Source organism: Rhinatrema bivittatum, chromosome 7 (assembly GCF_901001135.1).
Source record: "Rhinatrema bivittatum chromosome 7, aRhiBiv1.1, whole genome shotgun sequence".
Classification (NCBI taxonomy): Eukaryota; Metazoa; Chordata; class Amphibia; order Gymnophiona; family Rhinatrematidae; genus Rhinatrema; species Rhinatrema bivittatum.
This window is the reverse complement of record NC_042621.1, coordinates 182165614-182190176: the sequence shown is the minus strand read 5'-3', so window position 1 is coordinate 182190176 and position 24563 is coordinate 182165614. Positions and strand designations below refer to the sequence as shown.

At 44.6% G+C, this 24563-nt stretch overlaps 1 protein-coding gene across 1 annotated transcript in view; it reads left to right on the top strand.

The window, feature by feature from the left end:
* Positions 1 to 24563, top strand: part of CALY (calcyon neuron specific vesicular protein) — a 180128-nt gene that overhangs the window by 101447 nt on the left and 54118 nt on the right. The window contains exon 2 of the mRNA XM_029609595.1: positions 10983 to 11126. Coding sequence (XP_029465455.1) covers positions 10998 to 11126 — 129 coding nt within the window. The 5' untranslated portion in view covers positions 10983 to 10997. The remainder of the gene's footprint in view (positions 1 to 10982; positions 11127 to 24563) is intronic.

Genomic DNA, 24563 nt, shown 5'->3' with positions numbered 1-24563 from the left:
TGCATATAGGGAAAAATAACCCGTGCTATAATTACACAATGTTGGGTTCCATATTAGGTGCTACAACCCAAGAAAGAGATCTAGGTGTCATAGTGGATAACACACTGAAATCGTCGGTGCAGTGTGCTGCGGCAGTCAAAAAAGCAAACAGAATGTTGGGAATTATTAGAAAAGGAATGGTGAATAAAACGGAAAATGTCATAATGCCTCTGTATCGCTCCATGGTGAGACCGCACCTTGAATACTGTGTACAATTCTGGTCGCCGCATCTCAAAAAAGATATAATTGCGATGGAGAAGGTACAGAGAAGGGCTACCAAAATGATAAGGGGAATGGAACAACTCCCCTATGAAGAAAGACTAAAAAGGTTAGGACTTTTCAGCTTGGAGAAGAGACGACTGAGGGGGGATATGATAGAGGTGTTTAAAATCATGAGAGGTCTAGATCGGGTAGATGTGGATCGGTTATTTACTCTTTCGGATAGTAGAAAGACTAGGGGGCACTCCATGAAGTTAGCATGGGGCACATTTAAAACTAATCGGAGAAAGTTCTTTTTTACTCAACGCACAATTAAACTCTGGAATTTGTTGCCAGCGAATGTGGTTAGTGCAGTTAGTTTAAAAAAGTTTAAAAAAGTGAGTGCAGTGAGTTTAAAAAAGGATTGGATAAGTTCTTGGAGGAGAAGTCCATTACCTGCTATTAAGTTCACTTAGAGAATAGCCACTGCCATTAGCAATGGTTACATGGAATGGACTTAGTTTTTGGGTACTTGCCAGGTTCTTATGGCCTGGATTGGCCACTGTTGGAAACAGGATGCTGGGCTTCATGGACCCTTGGTCTGACCCAGTATGGCATTTTCTTATGTTCTTATGTTCCAGCCACAAAGGGAATGGATACCGGATAGGGCAGCTTTACTCCAGGAGCTGATCAGCTGGAGACAAGGTCCGGGGCAAGTGAGCTGAACATGGAGCAGGGATGAAAGGTTCATCAGGGTCAGGACAACTTGGAAGACAAGGACATCTGGAGCTCTAAGAAGATGTGGAGATCTGGACTACTTGGAAGACGTGGAAGAATCCATCAAGAGACCAGGATCAAGGCGAAGACATCAGGTCTGGAACATGGAACATCAGGGCAAGACAAGGACAACCAGTAAAAGATCAGGTACAAAGATGCCGAGCAGGACGCAGAGAAGTCCTAAGGAGGAGAAGCTTCCAGGAGGACTGGCTCCTTGCCAAGGTGAGGAGTGAATGCAAGCTGAGCCCTTTTGTAGGGCTCTGCAGGAAAACACCCAGGGAGGAGTCCACAGGTGGGGCCCGGGGCATATCTGGCCACGGGCTCTTTAAATCTTGCAGGAAGACGCGGCCTCACTTCATGGGGAAGTGGGCAGGACCCTGGACAGTGGCGTCCTGCCAGCTCAGCACAGGAGCAGAGCTGAAGCAGGCCCCAACGTCAGAGCGGCAGCGTTCAAGCCGCAAAGGAGAGCTGGGAGCACCTCCCAGCCACAGGAGAGGGCAGACCCAAGCTGTGAAGTAGACAGGCTTCCGGGTGGCCTCCAGGCCTCGACCAGGCCCAGCAACTTTGGCAGCTCCCTGCTGCCACGGAAGAAGAAAGATGGTGGCTCCTGCCACAGGGCATGGGGCGGAGGCCCTTTTCCCTGAAGGGCAGCAGGAAACGTGGGCGGTCTTCGGACCGTGTGGGACGGAGAACAGCAACATTGGGGAGTTGGGCCAGCACAAGGAGAGATGTAAGAGGCCTCCCTTGGCTCCAGCCGCGGGAGGAATCGCAACACCTCCCTTCCTCCCACTACACTTAAAAATATTTTAAAAATCCTCACAAAGTGGTCCCTTTCCTTTCTTCTTGCCACCCTTACAAAATAGAAAATATGTCCCTGCAAGTCTATCTCCTCTTGTTTCCCTCCCTCCACCCATTTAAAAATGAAAAAAATGGTACCCAGTGCGATATGGACCTCTTCCCCCTGCCATCCCTTAATACGATCAAAACTGGCTGCTGGCAGGGATCCCATCTCCTTCCAAAAAGAACAGTGATGACAGACAGTATTCTATTCCCTCCCCTCCTGGCCAAAAAAATGAAGCTCTCCAGAGCCAGTTAACCTACAAGGCCACCAACAGGAGAGAAGAGTAGGCAGGAAGAGCAGCCATAAGACTCTCTCCCCTATCCACCTTCTCTCTTGTTTCCTCTGACTCTGGTCTGCAGTGAGAGATGAAGGCCTGCTGAGCTATTGCCTTCCTCTGACAATCCCAGACATATTTGGGGTTTTGCTGCCCACCAGGCACTATTTGTGCTCTCCCTCCCCCTATCCACCCTCGACAGTAGGGAGTAGAAGATCTGACGCACAGCCCCACGGTTTTCTGCTGCAGCTCAGGAGTAGCTTCTGTAGCAAAAAATTGAATTTTCCATATCGCACTGACAAATATTTCCATCTTTTATTTTGCATTATAAAATTAAAATAGTACATCTCTATGTAGGAAATACTTGATCATATATTTTGCTTCGAGTTGATTGATCATAAATAGGGACCTTCATTTTCAGTTTTTATTTTATTTTTCTTGGGAATTTCAATTTCATAACAAAGTGAAAATCAGTGGGAAAAATGACTTTTCTGCTGATTTTTCATCTGTGTGTTATAACAAAGTCTTTTTTTCCCCACTGATTTTTTTGTTATAATATTGAAGTTCTGGGGAAAAATTAAAACTGAAAATGAAGGCCCCTAATTATAAATTGGAGATTATGCCACTTTCTTTGCCCTTGGTAAACATATGATAAATTTAAATTCAAATTGATGCCCAATTTCATAAAATATTTTGACTGTATGACTTAAAGAATTGCTTATACTCACCTAAAATTGTGGGAGCATTCAGCAATCTCCCTTATAATACTTGTTTATATAAACCCAGCCTTTCTCCTGTCCAAGAAAGGGAACTTCAGTTTAGAATCGAATGTGGAGGAATCAGGTTGCAACTAATTAGGGTCAAGCATGACATTGGACAGACCTTTGCTTTGCATAAAGGCAAATAACAAAGTATGTGTCTGGACAACACAATGCGGCAAATGTCTTATGACATCTTACAACAGAGGAAGTGCTTATTGCACAGCAAACTGAAGAGGATACTCAAGGGTAGCAAAGGCTTGCTTCAAAATGTGAAAAGAAAGAATATAAACAGAGATCTGCTCAGAGACGGCAGACTGAACATTTCTCAGGTGCTGTTGCATGCTATGTGGCAAGAATACAAGGCATATTGTACTGTGCAAAAAAATACAAAGCATGCAATATTATTTAATGCAATACATAAGGATAAGGACGATTCATAATATAAGCGAAAGGGAACATCAGGCCATATTCTTGGACACATTCAGTAATTCACGGGTTCTTGGAAAAATTTAAATCAAGATTATCAAAGTACCCAATATAGAAAGAATCTAATGACCTGGTATGAAGAATGCATAGCCTCAAGTTTTCAGGAAACAATATGGTGCTAGTGCTCTGCCTAGTATTCACTATTCACAGGCCCTTTTCTCCAAACTGGGATAAGCCACCAAATATTCATTTATAGTTCTAAGGGCTTTACTCTTCATATTCTATACATACTGATGAATTTAACAGTGTTGAACAGGATAAGATGAAATTTTATATTTATTGGTTAATGGATTTATTTATACATTTTCTTATCAGGCATTTATATACAGGGATGGTAACTTTCAAAGTGGTGCGCATGCATTGGCATACACCCGGGAATGTGGTGATTTTATAACTTGTGTGCATGTTATAAAATAGCCTGAGCACATGCATAATTGCATATGTGCTCTTAATTTTTTTTTTTTTTAAATTTATGAATTTTCAAAAAAAAATGAAGTTAGAAACATAATGTTGTCTGAAATCACAGAACAGGAAGTTTGAAAATACAATCAATAGGAAATCAAATATTCTTTTACTCATATTAATCTACTTTTCCCTTGTTCCTCAACTTCAAGAAAATAAAGTGTAAACTCTATAAGGGATAAATGTGTACTCTTAATTTTAAGTCGGCGAGCTCCTAGGTCTTCCTAAAAGCTGCCTCACTTATCCCCGACACTGACAGATCTCACATGTGGCAGGAATGCCACTCTTCACTACCAAGGCTGCGCTATACGGTTCACGTGCTATTGTGGCGGCCAGGCTCCATCATTGTCATGCTTCTTTTGGTTCCCTCTAGCCATGTGCATGGGGTGCATCTGCATTTATAAGAACCATGGCGGGAATCCCATCCTGGGCACCCAGTGATAATGTCAGCTGTTGCCAGTATTTAAAGCTGCCAAAGATGCTCCACAGATGCCTCAGCAATAGGTTTCCTGCCTTAGCAGTGTGTGTTGGTTGCGTGATCCTGGTTCTTGTTATCCTGCATTCCTGAACCCAGTCTTGTCTTCTAGTCTTGCCTCGTCCAGCCTTGACTTCTCCAATCTTCCTTGTCCAGCCTTGCCTTGTCTCATCCATCTTGACCAGTGTCTTCTGTGTTTTTTCATCCTCCCTTGGCTTGACTCTGAATCTTGAACTCCTGCTTGGACCTGACCATGATTGCCTACTGCCTGGACTTGACCTCTTGCCTGGACCTGACTTCTCTTGTTAGTCACTTGCATTGTCCTTGGCCTGTCTTTGCTGCCTGTCCTGACCTTTGTGTGCCATTAGACTCTAGTTCTCTTCAGTGCCCTAGGAATCCACCTGAGTCCTGCCAGCTGCCAGAACCCAAGGGCTGGAAGGAGGCTGCTATAAGTAAAGCTCCAGACTGTCCTGCTACAGGGCGTCCTCTCCAGCTGCTGGCATAAGCCTCGTGGGTTCGCCCACAAGGCTGTATCAACTATGCCGCAGCACAAAGGACTCACATCCTCGCTACCCTTCACACCTGTTTCTACCATGTACGTCAGGGTACTCTAAAATGAGGCGTGCGTCCATGCTATAACCAGTTTAACCAGTCAATCCAGTGCTGAGCTAGGTCCTTCAAATCCCCCCTGGTTTAATAGACTGCAGTCCCCTCAGTTGCCCCAAACCCTTTAAATCTCTTCAAAATGGCTGTTTTTTTGTTTTGTTTTTACATCTTAAACCTCCTTCATAGCAGAAAGAACTTACACAGTAGATGTCCTGGGCGCGCGCTGGGGTGCATAAGTATTTACACGCACATCTCTTGGCCATACCCCCAAAATGCCCACACCTCACTCAGACCATGCCCACAGCATGCCCCGTTTTGAAATCGAGTGAGATATGTGTGCAGCGGGAGATAGGCGTGCATCTGGGCAACTTTTAAAATTAGGTGGGTGTGCACACATCTCTCGATTTGGGTACACATCCGGGTTTTACAATTTACCTTATACTTGAGTTCAATATTCAGAGGCATAAAAGCCAACTTTTGAATATCTCATGCACTTATCTGGTTCAGTTTTATCTGATAATTCATTATCTTGGTAATATTTAGTTGGAAAACTTAGGGCTGTTTTGGGAGTGTTCCGGGGTGGAGATGAGTTAAGCTGAATAACTTATTGAACTAACTCTGATATTAGGAGCTAGCCAAATAAGTTATTCACCTATCTCTAGATGTCTGCAGCAGGATGGGTTAAAGTTATCCTCCCTACCCCCCCCCCCCACCGAGCCCCTCCCCAAAATGTAAGTATTGTTGCGGAACTATAGGCCTGAAAAACCCTCCCTTGCTGCTTCCCTTGACATCCAAAGTCGATATATAGATTTTGCCAAAATTCCCATCAGAAGGGCACCTTTCCCTACCCACCGCCCTCCATTATCCGCACCCTAGCTAACCTTCCTGTTCAACCTTGATCCATCCAAACCTCTTATTACAACTGGAAGATCAGAACATGTGTCCGGCTACCAGCATTGCTGTCAAAGTAATACTCTTATCACAGCAATGCTGGATGGGCAGGGAGCTGGATGCATATTCTAGTCATGGTGAAGGGTTTGTGGAGACCTGGATGGGGCAGGAGGGTGAGAGAGGTGGTGACGAAATGGGGAAGGAAGAGGGAGCGTGCCTCCTTCATAGGGACTTTAGCTGAACTTATGCATTGACTTTTGGCATAAGGGAAAGGGTGCAAGGAGAAATACAGGTCAACAAGGATGCTTTCATTTTGTTTTGGGAGGGAGAGATGAGATGGATTGTCTGGCTGGGCCAGCCTTACTTTCACTGGGGTGGGGGTGGGAAATCAGGGCAGGAGGCTTCATCAGCTGAATTATTTTTCTACTAGTGCTGCTGTTCAATATAGCTGGTTAAGTTAAAGTTATCTGGAAATTTCTTCCCAAATAACTTTGAAACCTAACGTGATATTCAAAGATTGCTGGTTAGCTTTGAAAGTTATTTGGCTATGTCTACTCAGATAACTTTATTTGTCAATATTCAATGGGATTTTTATCCTACTGAGTATCCTAGATAACTTTTCTGCATAATTTCTGCAGGATAAATTATGTGTTTTGGGATTTTATTTTAATAATATTCTCCTAAATGTAATTTGATCCTAACTACAAATGAGTATGAGTGCAGTTTTTCAAAGCAGTGAATTTAATAAATGTCAATCTTTCAACAAGGTGCTTTTCAAATAGCGATTTTAATGTACAACAAGCCTTAAACAGAGTTTTTCAAAACAGGTTCATGGAATCCAGGCAGGTGTAATCACACTTTTTTTATGATTCAAAATCCAGAACTCAGCACTATGCGATAGTTTCAAACAATTTGGAAAATTAAAAAAAAAAAAAAGTTAGCACTGAACATACAGCACCAAAGTGTTACACTGCAGTACATTGTCCTACAAGGATGACCTCTTTGTAAAAAAAAAAGTAGAACTTTATTTTCTAAAGGCTTTCATCAGATTTACAATTATTATGGAAAAACAGCAAAAATATATATATGCATATTGGACACATGTCAACACATGCTCACAGGCTTCAAACTTGTGCTAATTCAAACATTTTTCTTTGTGTGTAAATATGAGAAAAAATTAATCATGTGTCTGACCCAATAGATGTAGTATTAGTAGATGTAGTATGTAGTAACAATGTAGTATGATACTGAGGTATAAAGAGTAGAAATATATTGTACTGCATGGTATTCTAGTATATTGTTGTATACGGAATTTCATTATTACTTCACTGTGTGGTGAAATAATATTGTGCACTCTGTTATATCATGCTGCAGTATTATTGCTCAGTGCTGTAAGGCACTGAACTTTATCATAATTCTGTGTAGCTACACCCTATTTCTGATTGTATCACACTGCATTGATTTTGCTGTTTGCTTTAGATTAAATGAATATATTTCATTTTTTGTACTTATAGGATTAAAAGGTTTCTGTGGATATATGATCATCCCATTGTTTCTTTCCAGTATCCCATCATGTATAGTAGAGCATTGTAATCCTTTAATCATTTGAAATTAAAGTTCTGACCTATGTAAATAGATCTGTGGAAAAAGTGCATAATCCTTTGAATTTTCTCACATGACTTTAACTTCATTTATTTACATTGCCAAAAGAAGGACATCATCTTATTTTTTTCCAAAGTGGCCCTCTACTTGAAGTGTTTTCTGAAGACTGCTTCCCATTCCTTCTTATAATCAGCCCAAATACAGTGAAATTTGATTACAACTGCTGGGAACTGTTCAAAACATCTGTCTTGTTTTCTCCTGGATTTTGAAATGTTTCTGAGAAGGAAAAATCACTCTGAGGTTACAATGAAATCCAATGTATTATTTAGCCTTGTGAGGTCTCCTATAGAGGAGAACACTGGAAAAAAAATGAAGGGGGTATTCTTTTACAATCTTAAAATGTAGTTTAAAATTAAAGAGCACAAAATAAACAGAACAAATTAAACTTAGGGGATAATCCTCAGGCATATTGTAGCATGCTGTGTGACATTCTTGCTATAACCTAAGCAGTTATTACATGTTTTTGTATCCAGTATAAACCACTTTCCCACTATAGACTTTTACCCAGTTATATTGTATTTGCATTTGATGTTACCCAGGTAGAGAGTCCATCCAGCTAGGTTGAGAGAACCTTGCACAAATCTCATCTTGGAGTGAGTTTCCTCACTCCGTAGGTCATCAAATCTTCACAAGAGACCACTGTTCTATTCGTACGTCTCACGTTGAATGTGAAAGTGGCCCCTAACCCCCTACACTAATACCTAATCCCCACCTCGAGTTACTAGGTGGGCCTCTCATAGGGATACAAATACCTGTCTAGGGAAGAGGCACTATAGCAAGGTTCTTTCTCTCTCTCTCTCTCTCTCTCTCTCTCTCTCTCTCTCTCTCTCTCTCTCTCTCTCTCTCTCTCTCTCTCTCTCTCTCTCCCCACATCATGAACCACGATAACAGCCTTTCACATAGCTGATAGTGCACCCCTTTTGGTATCCAATACAATATTGGATAATGAGGCCCTAAGTGAGCCACCAGGTGCAGTTTAATACAAATAAATCTATGGAAACATTTCAGAGAATAATCTTTCCTATGCTTTTGCCTTTATGTGTTTGAAATGGAGAGGTTTGACTCATTTAGAGATATTTGTCTAAAGAACATGTTAAATCATGAGATAAAATATTACAGTAAATATTCTTATTAAGTTGGCTATGCTTTTAGAGATTATGGTATTACTGGATATTGGAGATTTTTCAAGTGCTGCTCATCCTTTTCTGTTAGATTTTTTTCTCTGATCAGCTATTTGGGACTAAGGAGAATTTATTTTTTTTTTTGCTGGGGGGGGGGGGGGGGCGGGTGGATGATTTAATTGCCCATGTTTTTATGACTTCCTTTGGATTAGAACAGAGGAAGTCATAAAATTGCCTCTGATTATCTGAACAAGTTTCATGGTCTTTGATTTTCTGGCTAAGTAGTTAGCCATCTAAAAATTTAGCCAGATAGGTTTAGGGGCATTCTGGGTGTTCCAAGATGAAGCCAATATCAATGTTTAGCTAGAGAACTTTAGGGCTGTCTCGGAGCAGAATTAAGTTAGCCGAATAAACTTATCCGGTTAACTTATACTGGATACTCAAAGGCATGAGTGTGTGCTGAATGTACTCACCTATCTCAAAGTTAGCCAGATACGCTTATCTGGCTAACTGTAGTCCTGCTCTGAGGCAAACCTAAAGTTATTTAGCTAAATAACAACATTGGCTCCAACTTGGACACCCCAGAATGCTCCTGACTTATCAGGCTACATTTTTAGCTGGCTTATTACTTAGCCAGATAATCAGAGGCAGTGAAACTAGCGGCATTTTCAAATCCTGTGATTTTTGGCCAGTAAGTCCAGAACTAAGCCGGACAAACCATTTAAAAATTGACCCCTCTAATTTCTGTTTAGAATGCCTTAGTGTAGATGGGGAACTTATCATCCTTATTCTTTTATAAACCTCTGTGCTATGCTTTTAATTTTCTTCATTATCTTTTCTACTATACACATTGGCAATTGTCTTCTTATAGTCAACATGTAGAGAAACATGTCACTCAAAGTCCACATCTGTAGTAGGGGTGTGCATTCGTTTTGAACACATATGTAAAATGCAACTTTTTTTTTTTTAACTTAAAAAAGTGATGAGGCGCAACGATCGCAATTTCCAACTTATTCAACATAGCTGTGTTGAATAAGTTGGAAATCGCGATCGTTGATCCTAAATAAACACTTAAACTCCCCACCCTCCTGACCCCCCCAAGACTTACCAAAACTCCCTGGTGGTCCAACGGGGGGTCCGGGAGAGGAGGCAGGGTGAATCACGTGACGTCGGCGTCACGTCGGAGTGACGCGGACGTCGCGTGGTCCACCGCGCCTCCACGAACCACGTGACGTCCGCGTCACTCCGACGTGACGCCGACGTCACGTGCTCCTCGCAAAGGAATACAGGAATGGCTTCCTGACTCCCCGCTGGACCACCAGGGAGTTTTGGTAAGTCTTGGGGGGGGATTAAGGAGGCCTCCTGATCCCCTCCTGACCCCCCCCCAAGTTGGCCAAAAGTTCCGGTTCGGTCCAACGAGGGGTCCGGGAGCGGAGGCGCGGTGGACCTCGTGACGTCCGCGTCACTCCGACGTGACGCCGACGTCACGTGATTCACCCTGCCTCTGCTCCCGGACCCCCCGTTGGACCACCAGGGAGTTTTGGTAAGTCTTGGGGGGGTCAGGAGGGTGGGGGGTTTAAGTGTTTATTTAGGATCAACGATCGCGATTTCCAACTTATTCAACATAGCTATGTTGAATAAGTTGGAAATTGCGATCGTTGCGCCTCATCACTTTTTTAAGTTAAAAAAAAAAAAGTTGCGTTTTACATATGCGTTCAAAACGAATGCACACCCCTACTACAGATGTGGACTTTGAGTGACAAGTTTCTCTACATGTTGACTTTTGGCCAGCTTGGGGGGGTCAGGAGGCCCCCCCAAGCTGGCCAAAAGTTCCGGTTGGGTCCAATGAGGGGTCCGGGAGCGGAGGCGCGGTGAATCACGTGACGTCCGCGTCACTCCGACGTGACGCCGACGTCACGTGCTCCTCGCAAAGGAATACAGGAATGGCTTCCTGACTCCCCGCTGGACCACCAGGGAGTTTTGGTAAGTCTTGTGGGGGGGGGGGGGATTAAGGAGGGTGAGGGGTTTAAATTTTTATTTAGGGAACCAGTACACGTATGGACATAGCCTCAACTTATGGAATTCTACATATGTCCATATTGACCGAAATTGACCCTCACCTTCGACTTATGGACTTATGAACATAAACTTTTTGTCTGCACATCCCTAATCTGTAGTTCTTTCTGTACCTTTCAATTTAAACATCCCCCAGCATTATTTGCATTATACCTATTTCTTGGTGATGTCATCCTTATTGGGGTATTCATCTTTGTCTTTTACCAGCTAAGCTGATACTATATCAGCACCCTCTACATTTTGTAATTAGTATAAAGGATAAATAGCATAAGCCAAGGCATTGACCAATATTTGTAATAAAATTATCTTCTAGTACTCTCTATCAACTATGGTAAAACTGGGAAGTAATCTGGCTGACAAGTTAGAGAAGGACCATGGGGTTGAAGATGACTTTGATAACATCCCTTTGATAACACCACTAGATGTGAACCAGCTACAGCAACCGTTCCCTGACAAGGTAAGTTTGTACATTTTTTTGGTATTATTGAATATTTACTATATATAAAAATTTTAAATTCTTCATGAACTAGAGGCCATAGTTTTGGAATGCATGAAAGTGATGCTCTGGTGAAAAAAAAAATCATTTTGAAAACATGAGTAATTATGAAACAATATATAGATTGTCTATGTGTTTCTGTTTTTATATTTTCATATTATGTCTTCTTAGGCCTGGATTCTCTAATACCACCGGGCTCTTTGAATCACGCTGTACAGGGGGGCGGGGGGGGGGCAAAGCAGGGGGTGGGCCTGAGAAAGCCGGCAGCGATCGCACTTCTGCGGTATGATCGCAGCCGGCTTTCGCACCCAATAGCGCCATCATAAAAGGTGGTGCTATTGGGCATGAAATTGGCAGTGAAAAGGGTTCTTACCTTTTCACTGTCCTCGATGTCTTCGCGGCGTCCACCTCGGTGCCGCCCCCAACTCCTCCTGTTCCGGTTTTGATGCCGCCCAGACTCCGCCCCCATTTAGTGATCACACACGAAAAGGGACTTTTTGCATGTGAAAAGTCCCTTTTCACGTGCGATCGATTTAGAAAATGACCCCCATAGTTACTTATTAAAATAGTTAATATGCAGTAAAAATGAATTGGGAAGCCCAGGATGGTTCCCTCTTGAGCTGGCATCAGTATTGCATTTGACAGCCGAGCTGGATCAGTTGTCCTCTCCTCCTAACACTGCACCAACTTTCAGGGATGTGGCTGACTGCCATGCATGCCTCCCAGCTCCTGTCTGCTCCTTGGTGTCGGTCCCTCTTCAGAGCACAGCGGGAGGCACGCTGCAAGTGCTCTCCTCTCCATGGCAGGATGCCAACGGATCCCCAAGGCACACTTCCCCTCTCATAGGGTACGTGAGCGATGACTGCCCCAGACTTAAAGGGCCAGTGGCAGGAATTACCTGGAGGTTTATCAGGCCCTCTACCTCCTCAGCTGGGGCTGGGTTCTTCTTTGTCTCGAAGAAGGATGGCTCTCTACATCCCTGCATTGACTACAGAGGACTGAATGCCATAACTAAGGACAGGTAACCCTTACCATTCACTGCTGAGTTGTTCTGCCGTCTCCAGGGATAACGGGTATTTATGAAGCTGGATCGCTGCTGGGCCTACAATCTAATTTGGATCGAGCATGGAGATGACTGGAAGATGACATTCAATACTTGAAAGGGGCACTACGAGTACCTAGTAATGCACTTTGGGTTATGTTATTCCCTTGCCGTATTTCAGAAGCTGATGAATGAAATCTTTAGAGACCTCCTTTATGTCTGTGTTGTCATGTATCTTGACAATATTCTCATCTTCTCTAAGGATCTCAACTCCCACCACCAGCATGTCTGCCTAGTCCTCCAGAGAGAACGATATAACAAACTATACGCAAAGTTGGAGAAATGCCACTTCAAGAACGAAAGTCTTCCTTTCCTAGGATACATCATATCTAGCAACTGCTACCATATGGATCCATATAAGGTCAAGTGTATCCAAGACCAGCTGCAACCCTCCAGTCTCCACACCTTGCAAAGTTTCCTAGGCTTTGCTAACTATTACCGACATTTCATCCCTGACTACTCCTGGATTGTGACTCCACTCACAGCACTCACCCGAAAAGGAACCAACACCAAAACTGGCTATCGGAGGCGGTAACTGCTTTCCAAGAATTGAAGGATACATTCCTTCAAAAACCTTGCCTCCATCACCCTGATCCCAAGCATCCCTTTATCCTCGAAGTTGACGCCTCATCACTGGGAGTAGGAACAGTACTGATTCAGTATTCCGATAAGGGAGTCTTTCATCCATTCTCTTTCTTTTCACAAAAATTCTCCTCCACAGAACGTAACTGTGGGATCGGAGACAGAGATTTTCTGGCCATCAAGCTTGCCCTTGAGGAATACTGCCATTGGCTCAAAGCTGATCAACATCACACTACCAACTACACCGATCACAAAAACTTAGAACATTTCCATCAGGCCCAATGGCTGAATGCTTGCCAGGCCCTCTGGTCTCTGTTCTTTGCACTTTTTGATTTCAAGTTGAGATACCAGCCAGCTGTCAAGAACCTTAGAGCTGACACTCTTTCCCAGTCTTTCCTGCCGGAGGATACCCTGGAACCCTCCCAGGCATATTATTGATCCCGCCCAGATCGTCCTGGGTGTTTGCATAGTACAACCAGGGAAGATGGTTGCACTATGCAAACTCCTGGAAAAAGTGTTAAAATGGTCCCACGACTCCTGTGTTGCTTGTCACTCTTGATGAACTCAGACTCTCGTGAAGCTCCAGTAGTACTACTGGTGGCCCCAAATGCACAGAGATGTCCAGGCCTATGTAGACTCCTGTTCCACCTGTGCACAGCAGAAGTGTTTGACGGGCTGACCCTGGGGGCTGTTACAGCCATTGCCAGCCCCCAGGAAACCCTGGGCCCGCCTGTCCACCGATTTTGTGGTGGACCTCCCTCTCTTGAACAGCTGCACAATCATTTGGGTCATAATCAACCATTTCTCAAAGATGACCCATTTCATTCTACTCCTTGGACTTCCCACAGCCCCAGAGATGGCCCGCCTATTCAGACAACACATCTTTCGCCTGCATGGTCTGCCCAAGCATATCATCTCCGATTATGAAACCTAGTTCACTGCCAAATACTGGTAGTCCTATATAAAAAAGTATAACACCTCCCTGGACTACAAGATAGCATACCACCCCCAAGCAAATGGCCAATGAGAATGAACCAACCACACTCAGAAAAGTGTCCTCAGAGCTTATACCAATGACCGCCAAGATGACTGGGCTTATCTTCTCCCATGGGAGGAGATTTTTCATAACTTCTAAATCAGCATGGCCATGGGGTCTTTGCTCTTCCAGGTCATATATGGGAGGCAAAGGTTACTGCCATTGCCTATTCTATTGACCATCCCTTCACCTGCAGTCCAGCTGAGAGCACATGAGCTCCAAGAACTCTGGGCACACACCACAGAGATGCTGAATAAAGTGGTCAAAAGGAAGAATACTGACTTGCACTGAAGGCCTGCATCACAATTCAAAACAGGGGATAAGGTCTGGCTCAGCACTTGCCATATTCAGCTATGGATGCCTTCCTTGCGACTGGTTTCCCGATACATCAGCCCATTCCCCATCCTTTGTCAGTTGAGACCAGTAATCTATCAGATATGGCTACTTACCTCCCTCAGAATCCAAAACATGTACCATGTCTCTCTTCTAAAACCCTTAATCCTCTTGTGGCCCTCCAGTAGACTCCTGGAACACCAAGAAGTTTCCTTGGAGGAGGACATTACCTACAAGGTAAAAGAGGTTCTGAATGTCAGGTGACATGGCAAGAGATGAGAGTGCCTTATATACTGGGAAGGATATGGCCCAGAGGAGAATACATGGGAACTTTCTTGAACATACTGGACAAGAATCTTCTGAAGGAGTTTCATCCACGCATCCCCAGAAACCCAAACCCTTGGGGATGGGGTACTGTTGCGTTCATTGGACTGCGGGTCTGTCCCATGGCCTGCCATCCTTACCTCCAGGCCAGGCCAGCTCTCCTTCCCTCCCAATGCCATATCGACTTTCAGGGACACGGCTGACTGGCGAACCTGCCTCCCAATTCTCGTCTGCTCCCTGGCATCAGTCCCTCTTTAGAGCACAGTCGGAGGCCACTCTGTGAGTGCTCTCCTCTCCATGGCAAGACAACACTGGTTCCCCATGGTGCACCCCCTCCTGTAGGGCATGTGAGTGATGACTACCCCAGACTTAAAAGGACCAGCGACAGGAATTACCCAGAGGCATCCCCTGATAATGTCTTCCAGCCAGCCCTATAAAGGGTTCAAATGGAATACCCTCCAGTGTCTCAGCAATAGGTCATCTCCTTGGAGAAGTGCATTGCCTCAGCATTCCTGGTTTCTGATTTCTGTTCCTGGTTCCTGATCCCTGCTGCGTTCCTGAGTTCCTTTGCTCCTATGTCTTGTTCCTGGTTCCATTGGCAGCCTGATTCATCTTTAGTTATTGTCTTCCTGTTCAGTCTTCCTTGTGTGTCTTCAGCATCCCTTCCTGCTCCTGCAGTCCCTTGTCCTCTTCTTTGTTCCTTGCCTCTTCCATTTGGACTTCTGGCTTTGACTTTAGATAGGACTTCTGCCTTGACCTTGGATTAGACCTTGATGCTGATTGATCTCCGCCTGCCACTGACTAATGCTGGTTTACTGTTACTGACTGAACTCCACTTGTCTTGATCTTTGACTGACCCTCAACCCTGAGAGAACTCTGCCCATCTTGGCCATAGCTTGAACCTGACTCTGATTACCTGCCACCTACCCTGACCCGTGCTTGACCAGACTCCGCTCTCCCTCACTGTACTGGCCCGCAAGTACTTCCATGTGACGGATCTTCACCTCCACAGAGGCCTGCACCTAAATCCAGCTTGCCCCAGCACACAAGGACTCAAAAAAGGGGAACCAGGGCTTGTATTGGTGAAGCTCCAGTTGGGCCTCTGCTTCAGCCAGCTCTGCCTGCTGATGGTAGGGACCTGCAGGGCTCCTCCCTGCAACATCAGTATAGTGTAACCAAACTATCATCAAATGATAGTTCCTGAAATAATTTTTCTAAGGTTTCCATTATATTACTAGAATATTTGCCACTGGAGAATCACATTAAAAGAAAGTTGTTACACGTGCCGCCAGTGGCAGACCCGCGGCACGGCCCTCTCACCTTCTCATGTGGACTCCAGCTCTTGGTTCCTCTTCGCTGGTGGCGGTGGGCCGCCAGCTCTGACCTTGGGTCGTCTCCAGTGCCTCCAGCTTTTCCATGGTCCCCAGTGTCTCCAGCCAAGTTGTCCTTGCTCGTCAGGCCTCTGCGTGGCTCATGGAGAGACGCTGCCATCGGCGCCGCACCCCTCCCTAGGCACGCGCGCGCACATCACTAGTTCTTTTAAAGGACCTGCAGTGGGAACCTGGCCACTCCCCGGATGCTGACGTCAGACTCTTCAGCATATAAAAACTCAGGACTCACTCCATAGCGTTGCCTTTGCAACAGGTCTCCTTGTCCTCCTTGTCCTCCTCGTACTCATTGGTGATAGAGATTCCTCTCTCTTCATGTTCCTGATTCCTGTTGTTCCCAGTTCCTGTCTTCCTCGTTTCTGTCTCATCTATGTGTTGGACTGACTCTTTGGATTTCGACTCTGCTACGCTTGACTACTCTTCAGCCTATCTCCAGCCCCGGACCTTCACTACGCCTGACTACTCTTCAGCCTATCTCCAGCCCCGGACCTTTGCTACACCTGACTATTCTCCAGCCTATCTCCAGCCCTGGACCTTCGCTCGCCTGACTACTCTGCAGCCTATCTCTAGTCCTGGATCTTCGCTACACCTGACTACTCTTCAGCTCATCCCCAGCCTTGGATCTTTGCTACACCTGACTACTCTTCAGCTTATCTCCAACCCCAGACCTCAGGTACGCTTGACTATGCCTGCCTTCTCTGTGTCCTGACCATTACCTTGATTGACTATGCCTGCCTTCTCCGTGCCCTGACCATTGCCTTGATCGACTATGCTACAGACCTATCCGTGTCCAGAGCTCTACGTTGCTTTCCACGACTTCCACTTGCCGCCGGCTCTGATCCTAGCCTGTCAGTGAAGCCTCCCCTCGCCTATCCTCTGGACGTGGGCTTACAAGGCTTTGGCCTTCCTTTTCTTGAGCGCCTCCAGTTACTTGTTGCTCCTCTGACGCCTGAGTTCCTGTACCGAATCCAGTCCAGGGTAGGGCTACGCCATCTACCGACTGCTGACTCTGGGCTGACCCACTTCTCATTACTAACTAACCTTGAGGCCCACCTAAGTCCTGCTGGCCCCGGCACCCTAAGGCTCAATCCGAGGGGAACGAGGGCTGGCATAGGTGAAGCTCCAGTGGCCTCTAGCTTCAGCCCACTCCACCTGCTGATGGTGGGGACCCATAGGTCCTTACCTACGGGTTGCATCAACCCCACCTCTGCCCAAGGGTCCACCTCCGACGCAACAAAAATTATAGCCTAGCAATATTTGCTAAATGACAAAGAAAGCCTAAACTAGGAAAATTTATGTCCTGATTCCAGATAACAAATGAAATGGTTTTGTTTGCTTCATTAAATGATGTGGGAGATTTTTCTTTTAACCTTTCAAATGTCTCGTGAAGATAGTGAAGGATCTGTTACTTTAAAAGTTAGACAATGGATTTAATGGATAGAAAATATTGTGACCTGTGATCACAAATATAAATGCCATCCATATATAATCTGGATATTTATCAAGTTTCTACATTAAAGTTCCTGAGCTTCACAGAAAGCTCCTAGAACCTCTTCTCTCTTCTGTGGAAATTGACTGTATTGGGAAGCTCCATGGAGCAGGGACTGCCTCATATCTGTTTGTATAGAGCGACACACATCTGATAGCACAATATAAATGTATAATATTATTATTAATAATATACTGATTTAAGATTTTAAAAATCCTAAAAAAATGGGGAACTATCAAAGTGTTAAGAGTCAAATAAAGACTATCTCGAGGGAACCACCTGGATTATGGGTGGTTTTATGACTGTGATCACAGATGGCAAATTTCCAGCCTATCTTTATTAATTAATTTTTTGGTACTGCATTGGTAGATGTCATGCATTGAAAATGTTTCAAACAAAGCAGCAAGTTATTTGGCAAGAGATAGGCAATAAGTTGTACTCTGCTAGTGAATAGCTAATGCACTGCTGTTATGTTATAAGAAAGGATAATGAAGCACTATATGTTGACAGTCTGTGAATATCTAATCTTCTGTATGGAAGAAAACGTTCTCAAGGGTTTTTGTATAACCTTCTAGCTTGTTCATGCTTTTTATTTTTCAATTTTGTTACTATTACAAAGTGGCTATATTGGAACACCTGATAATAGCTGATGGTCTCTGCAAGGTCGTAAGTATTCTCCTTAAATAAAAATAAATAAAAAGTTCAAATAGATATTGAAAATAACTCCTTACTATACATTATTATGGTGGTGTCTGTGTATATAATTGGAGCTTGGTCAGTTAAAGAGAACTCAGTTTCTATTTAAGAGATAAGATAATTTATTCTCAGAATGTCACATCCACTTAAAATGGTGGGAAACCAAGGGCACTATTAATTTGTAGACAAGAGACAAGGTATTCCAATTGATTACAGTGGTAATCTCATAAACTACTGCACAATAGAAACGGTTTGCTAAAGGGTCGGAACCAAATCTGGCCAGGGATCAGAGAGAACATAGCACTGCCTAAGATTGCAAGCTTTTAAGAGTAACGAGCAACAGTTCTACTCAAAATTCTGTAGAAAAGTACAAGCACAGGCAAAATGATACAAGTATATCAGGAAAAGCTTTAATCTTTGGGTAAAAGATGAGCTGCTAGAAAAGTATGATTTTAAGTATTGTTGTACGTTGATTTTACATTCTCTTTTTTCTTTAGTTATGGATGCAAAGTTGTAACCCACTTAGAATTGTAGATAAGCGGGCTAATCAGTATTTCACATTAATAAATAAATAATCAGAGGCGAGTTCCTTGATGTAATTATAAATGGACATGGCTGAAATGATAAACAAGGCAGTACGGACAGTAAGGTGACAGGGGAGGTACTGCACATAGATAAAAGGTGCTGCCTTTTCTGGTTTCACTCATTCATTATCACATTCTCCAAGGCATAAGGTCAAGATGCCATGCAGGGAGGGTGGAACATAATCTTCAGCATCCTGAAGTGGTTGTAAGCTACAGTTAGAAACAGAAAAATAATGATGACATCTTTGTTAGACTAATTGATTCAAACAGAAAAATCTATATGAAATCAGGAAGCAATATATGTTTTATTATACTAAAAAGGATTATGAATTGTCACGTCCATTTTGAGATGTTGTATGCACTTTCAAAGGATTTTTTACAAACTCCCTACAAATAAAGTTATGTCCTCTATGAAAAAGCTGCATAAATTATTTCAATGGGATTCTGATGTAGTGATCACTGTTTATGATAAGAGTCAGTAGTACTGATGCACAGGCAAAAAATGTTGGTTTTGATTCATTTTGTGTGGGGTTATTCAGGCTTCAGTTTATTTAATGTTCATTTTGGTTTTGTTTGTTTGCCAAAATGGAATAAAAATAGGGACGGTAACTTTCAAGCCGGCGCGTGAGGGTAGGGGGATGGAGGGGCCCAGGGATGTAGCTATTTTATAACTTGCATGCGTATATGCGCGCATCAAATTTAAGTGGGCACACGCATGTATGTGCGAATCCCGCTTCTACTGCGTAAATCAGGGGATTTTAAAAGAGGCGCATGCCGACGCCATTCCCAGTTTTCCCAGTTCATCCCCAGTTCTCCCAGTTAAAAGATAGGTCCTCCAGCCTCCCCCTCCCTAGTTTGACAGCCTTCACTCCCCCCAGTTAGCTCCAACCCTTAAAACCTTGCAGATCTGCCCAGTTTTCTTTAAAGTTTAACTTACATGACATCCAGGGCAGAATTAAAGTTACATGGCAAGGGCCTCAGCGCAGGCCTGATCTCTCAAATATTTATGCACACACCTGAGATTCACGCCCCAAAATGTTCATGTCCTGCCCAGACCATGCCCACACCCCGCCCCTTTTTGAAAACTTTCTAGATACACACGCTGTGGTGGATACATGTGTATCTCACCAATTTTTAAAATCCACTCAGCACACAGGAGCCCGACCTATTCGTGTATCCCCCGATTGATGCATGCATCGGCTTTTCAAATTCACCTTTAAATGACCCTCCTCTCCAAACAAAATAATGAATCAAAACGGGGCCTTCCTGGGCTCCCAAACTGCTACTGGAGTCTCACCGTACCCTTCTGCTCCCCCCCAGCCCCGCAAATAACCCATGGCCTTGGCTGGAACCAGGTCCTCACCTGGCCCTTCTGTTTCCTGCCCCCCTGCAAATAAACCAGGGCTGGGGCCTCCCCAGCCTCCACTTTCCCCTTTCATAGGGGTTTCCTTTGTAGAAAGCGACAGGATGCTCCCCAGTTGCTACTGCCCTGCCAGCTTCCTTTCCAAAATGGCATCAGTTGTCTCTGAGACCAGCACCGATGTTTTGATGTTTCAGATTGGCACTGGTCTCACGCTGGCCACATCAGGCTTGCCAGTTCCATTTTTAAGGGGCACCAGTGTGACAAGAACAACTGGGGGGTCACTCCTGCCCCTTTCTATGATGAAGACCTCCTTGGAAAGGATAAGTGAGTGCAGGAGAGACCCTATCCTCATCTTAATTGTGGGGGCAGGGGGAGGGAGGGGCCCAATATCTCATGCATAATTCATTATGAATATCCTGAAAACCAGACTGGTTTGTAACTCTTGAGGAATGGAGTTGGCCAACCCTGCTCCAAGGGTTCCCCTGATATCCAGTGATCCATTCTGCTATGCCGCAGGACTGTCTCCTCTCCTTACTCCTCCGGTTATGCACTGTGTGGGACTCTCTCCTTTCTCTCTCCTCCTTAGCTGTCCCGGATGGACACACTCTCCTTTCTGTTTGATGGCTGTTTTTTTTTAATGACTATGCCTGACAAATGCAGAAAATACAGGAAGGTATAGATGTGGAAAGTATCTAATTTGAAAGGGAAGCAAGAGGCTGAATTATTATGGAGCATACAATATTAAACATAAAACAGCTAGATTAATTACATATTACTTACATTATACCATTGCTACTGATATACATGCAACCCCGATTTGGGAAAAGTCCAAAGACAGTGCTCTTAACAGTCACAGTTGATCAGATGATATAGCGGACCTCAAATAATCTACTGGTAGGGCTGATTAGATCCTTTGTGGACCAGGGAACTCTTCTCTGAATGATTTTTAGGTAGTTATGGCTTTACGATGCCACTTCATCACTTCATAAAGGAACTAAGAATTGAAGAAATTAACTCATACCATTCCAAACCTTGTGGTTCTAAAATCATAACAATTTATTTACAAGAAAAATATATATTTATAAGTCCCATCCACAGATAAAACACATAGATGTAGTTATTAGGGATGTGCATTCATTTGAAATGAATGAGTAAAATGCAATGAATGAGCCCATTTTCGTTTCAGTCATGGGCCCCTGAAACAAATGGAAGGTGCCACAAATTTAAAGAAACTTTTTTTATCTCATTTGTGTTTCCCATTCAAGTCTATGGCTGCACTGAGCAAACAGCAGGTGCTGGCAGGAAATTCTTGCCTATGTGACATAGTAGCCTCCTGGGAGCCAAGGTGGGATAAGTTGTCAAGGAGACTGGACAAAGGCCAAATTTCATCGAAACATCTTTTTAACTGGCCTACAACTGCCATCTGGATCAAGGAAATCGGGGTAGTGTTCTGTATCACTGTCCAGGGGCAAGAGGCAGGCAACATCAAAAGTGGTAACAAGGAGCATTGGGGGAATGATTTCCCTGGATGACTAGCCCCGCAGATAGTGGAGAACCTGGATTGAGTGTCTGCTGCATCTGTTAGCCTCTCATTACAAAGTGCTGTCCAGGACTATATTTAGTAGGCAGGTTATTCCATCCTATACTACCAGTGCCATAGTTTCATACAGGCTCAGCTGGGGAGTAATGTGCATTTCACCAGTGATATCTGGACCAGCATGAACACTATGCATGCTTACCTCTCTCTGACAGCACACTGATGAGAGCTGGCTGACACAGGGGCAAGCAACAACTCTAGCACTGATTGAGCATCAGGGTGCGGGTGGGCTGTGCTCCTCACCCAGGTGATGGATCGCCCTCATACCTCATGCATTATCTTATCAGCCATAAGAAAGATGTTGGAGGGTTGGCAGCTAGATCGGAGAAGCTGGAGTCTTCAGGCAGGTTTATTTGTGACAGACAATGAGGCAAATGTGATACGAGTAGTGAAAGAAGGGGGCTTTCAGGGGATCCGTTGTTTTTTATATGTACTGCACCTGACAGGGAGGGGTGTTCTGAGTCTGGAATTCAAGAACCATATAATTCCAGCCCTAAAGACCTGATAGAGAGCTGCAGGAAAATAGTAGGGTATTTTCATTGAAGTGTGGATGGATAGCACCTCTGTGAAAAGCAAGAAGAATTAAGGAAGCCTTTCAAGTATCTGATTCCAGATGTTGGCACCCTCTGGAATTCCACCTATCTGACTCTGCAGAGGTTGATGAAACAGTCTACACCCCTTCATGGTTTGTCTTTGGAACAGAGATAAGTGTGGATTGCCCCTTGGGGTATAATAATTGAATAGTGATGAGACAGCTGATACAAATCCTGAAGCAATTCAAGGATGCCAAAAAGGATCCGAGTTCCAGAAGTGCCACCCTGGGTGGGGTCATTCCCATATTAAATATTTTGGAGAAAAAGATTGAGGGTTTCTGTGAACAAGAGGTAATAGAAGCAGAGATGTTGCAGTTTGTGCATTCCTTACAGCAGCAGATGCAAGTGAGACTGAATCCTCCGTCAGAAAACATTACTTACATGATTGTCACATATGATCCAAGGTGAAACAGAGTCTTTCCCTCTAGTCCTGGCATCTCATGTGCATGAAGGAGCTACTGATAACTAGGGTGTGTGAAGAGGGGCATCAGAACCAGAAGCATAGTAGGGATGTAGCACAGGAGAGAGTGGCCACCACAGAGAGTAGTGCAAGCTCGAGCAGCACCTTGTCAGCTAGCCCTTCTTCACCTCAGTATGCCAAAGCCATAATAAAGCAGCTGGCAAGAGAGACCCATGATTCTCCCCAGCAAAAGAGAACTCAGCAGAAATTTCTATGACATGCTAACAGAGCCCATCAAGGACATGGACATAGACGAACTGGCATATTGGGTACACAAGTTCATGGTCTGGCCAGACTTGACCAAGGTGGTTCAGCATTATCTCTCCTGCACACCAACAACTATTTCCAGAAAAAGTGTCTTTTCAATGGCAGGGGACATTGTAAGCCCTCATCATTCAAGGCTGGTGCTAGAGATGATGGAAAAGCTGGTCTATTTGAAAATTAATCTGCCTTTGCTAGGCTTTCCAGAATTTTTATGCAAGTGGCAACGTGATGGAAAGCACCTTGTAGGTCTTGATGCCAATATGCCTAGCTGCCGTGCCTCAGATATACCACTTCAGGGGTCTTTCTGCCACTCTGCCTAGCTGCCATGCCCCTAATGTACCACCTGCCACTCTGCCTACCTGCCATGCCCCTAATGTACCACCTGCCACTCTGCCTAGCTGCCATGTCCCAGAAGTAATACCTTGGAAGTCTTTCTGACACTCTACCTAGCTGCCATGCCACAGAGGTACCACCCCAGATGTATCACCTTGAGAGTTTTTATGCCTGTGTGTTGTTTACTGCTTGGATCCCAGCCTATTTTTCTTACCCTATTTTTCCTTTGTTATACTGAGGTGTTTTGTCCCCAAAATAAAAATGTGAACAGGAAAGAAAATCCAAGTTTCTTCTCCCACCCCATCTCTTTTCTGGTTCAGTCTCCACCTTAATGTTTTGTTGTATTCATCTATAATGGTACATATTTATCCCACATTGCTTATTTCTTACTTATACTTTGGTGTTTTCCTGTTTTACACCTTGCTGCCATTATTACTGCCCAACCTGTTCCTGCCTCTTTCATGGTGCCTTGGAGCAAATCTGCTACTTCAGGTACTCTTTTGCCTCTTTGCAATTTAGGGATATTCATGCTATTACTGCCTTACATAAGAACATAAGAGAACATAAGAAATTTCCATACTGGGTCAGATCAAGGGTCCATCAAGCCCAGCATCCTGTTTCCAACAGTGGCCAATCCAGGCTACAAGTACCTGGCAAGTAGATCCCATGCTACTGATATCAGTAATAGCAGTGGCTATTCCCTAAGGGGTAGATTTTAAAAAAGTACGCCTTCGCGTACTTTTGTTGGCGCACCAGGCGCAAACAAAAGTACGCTGGATTTTAGTAGATATGCGCGTAGCCGCGCGTATCTGCTAAAATCCAGGATCGGCGCGCGCAAGGCTGCCGATTTTGCGCAGCCGGCGTGCGCCAAGCCGCGCAGCCTGCCTCCGTTCCCTCCAAGGCCGCTCCGAAATCGGAGCGGCCTCGGAGGGAACTCACTTTCGCCCTCCCCTCACCTCCCCCTCCCTTCCTCTATCTAACCCACCCCCCCAGCCCTATCTAAACCCCCCCTACCTTTGTCGGGGGATTTACGCCTCCCGGAAGGAGAAGTAAATCCCCGCGCGCCAGTGGGCTGCTAGCGCGCCGAGACGCGAACTGGGGGCGGTTCCGGAGGGCGCGGCCATGCCCCCGGACCGCCCCGGGCCGAAACCATGCCCCCGGGCCCGCCCCCGAAACGCTGCGTCCCGCCCCCAAAACACCGCGCCGATCGGCCCCGCCCCGACACGCCCCCCTCGAAAAACCCCGGGACTTACG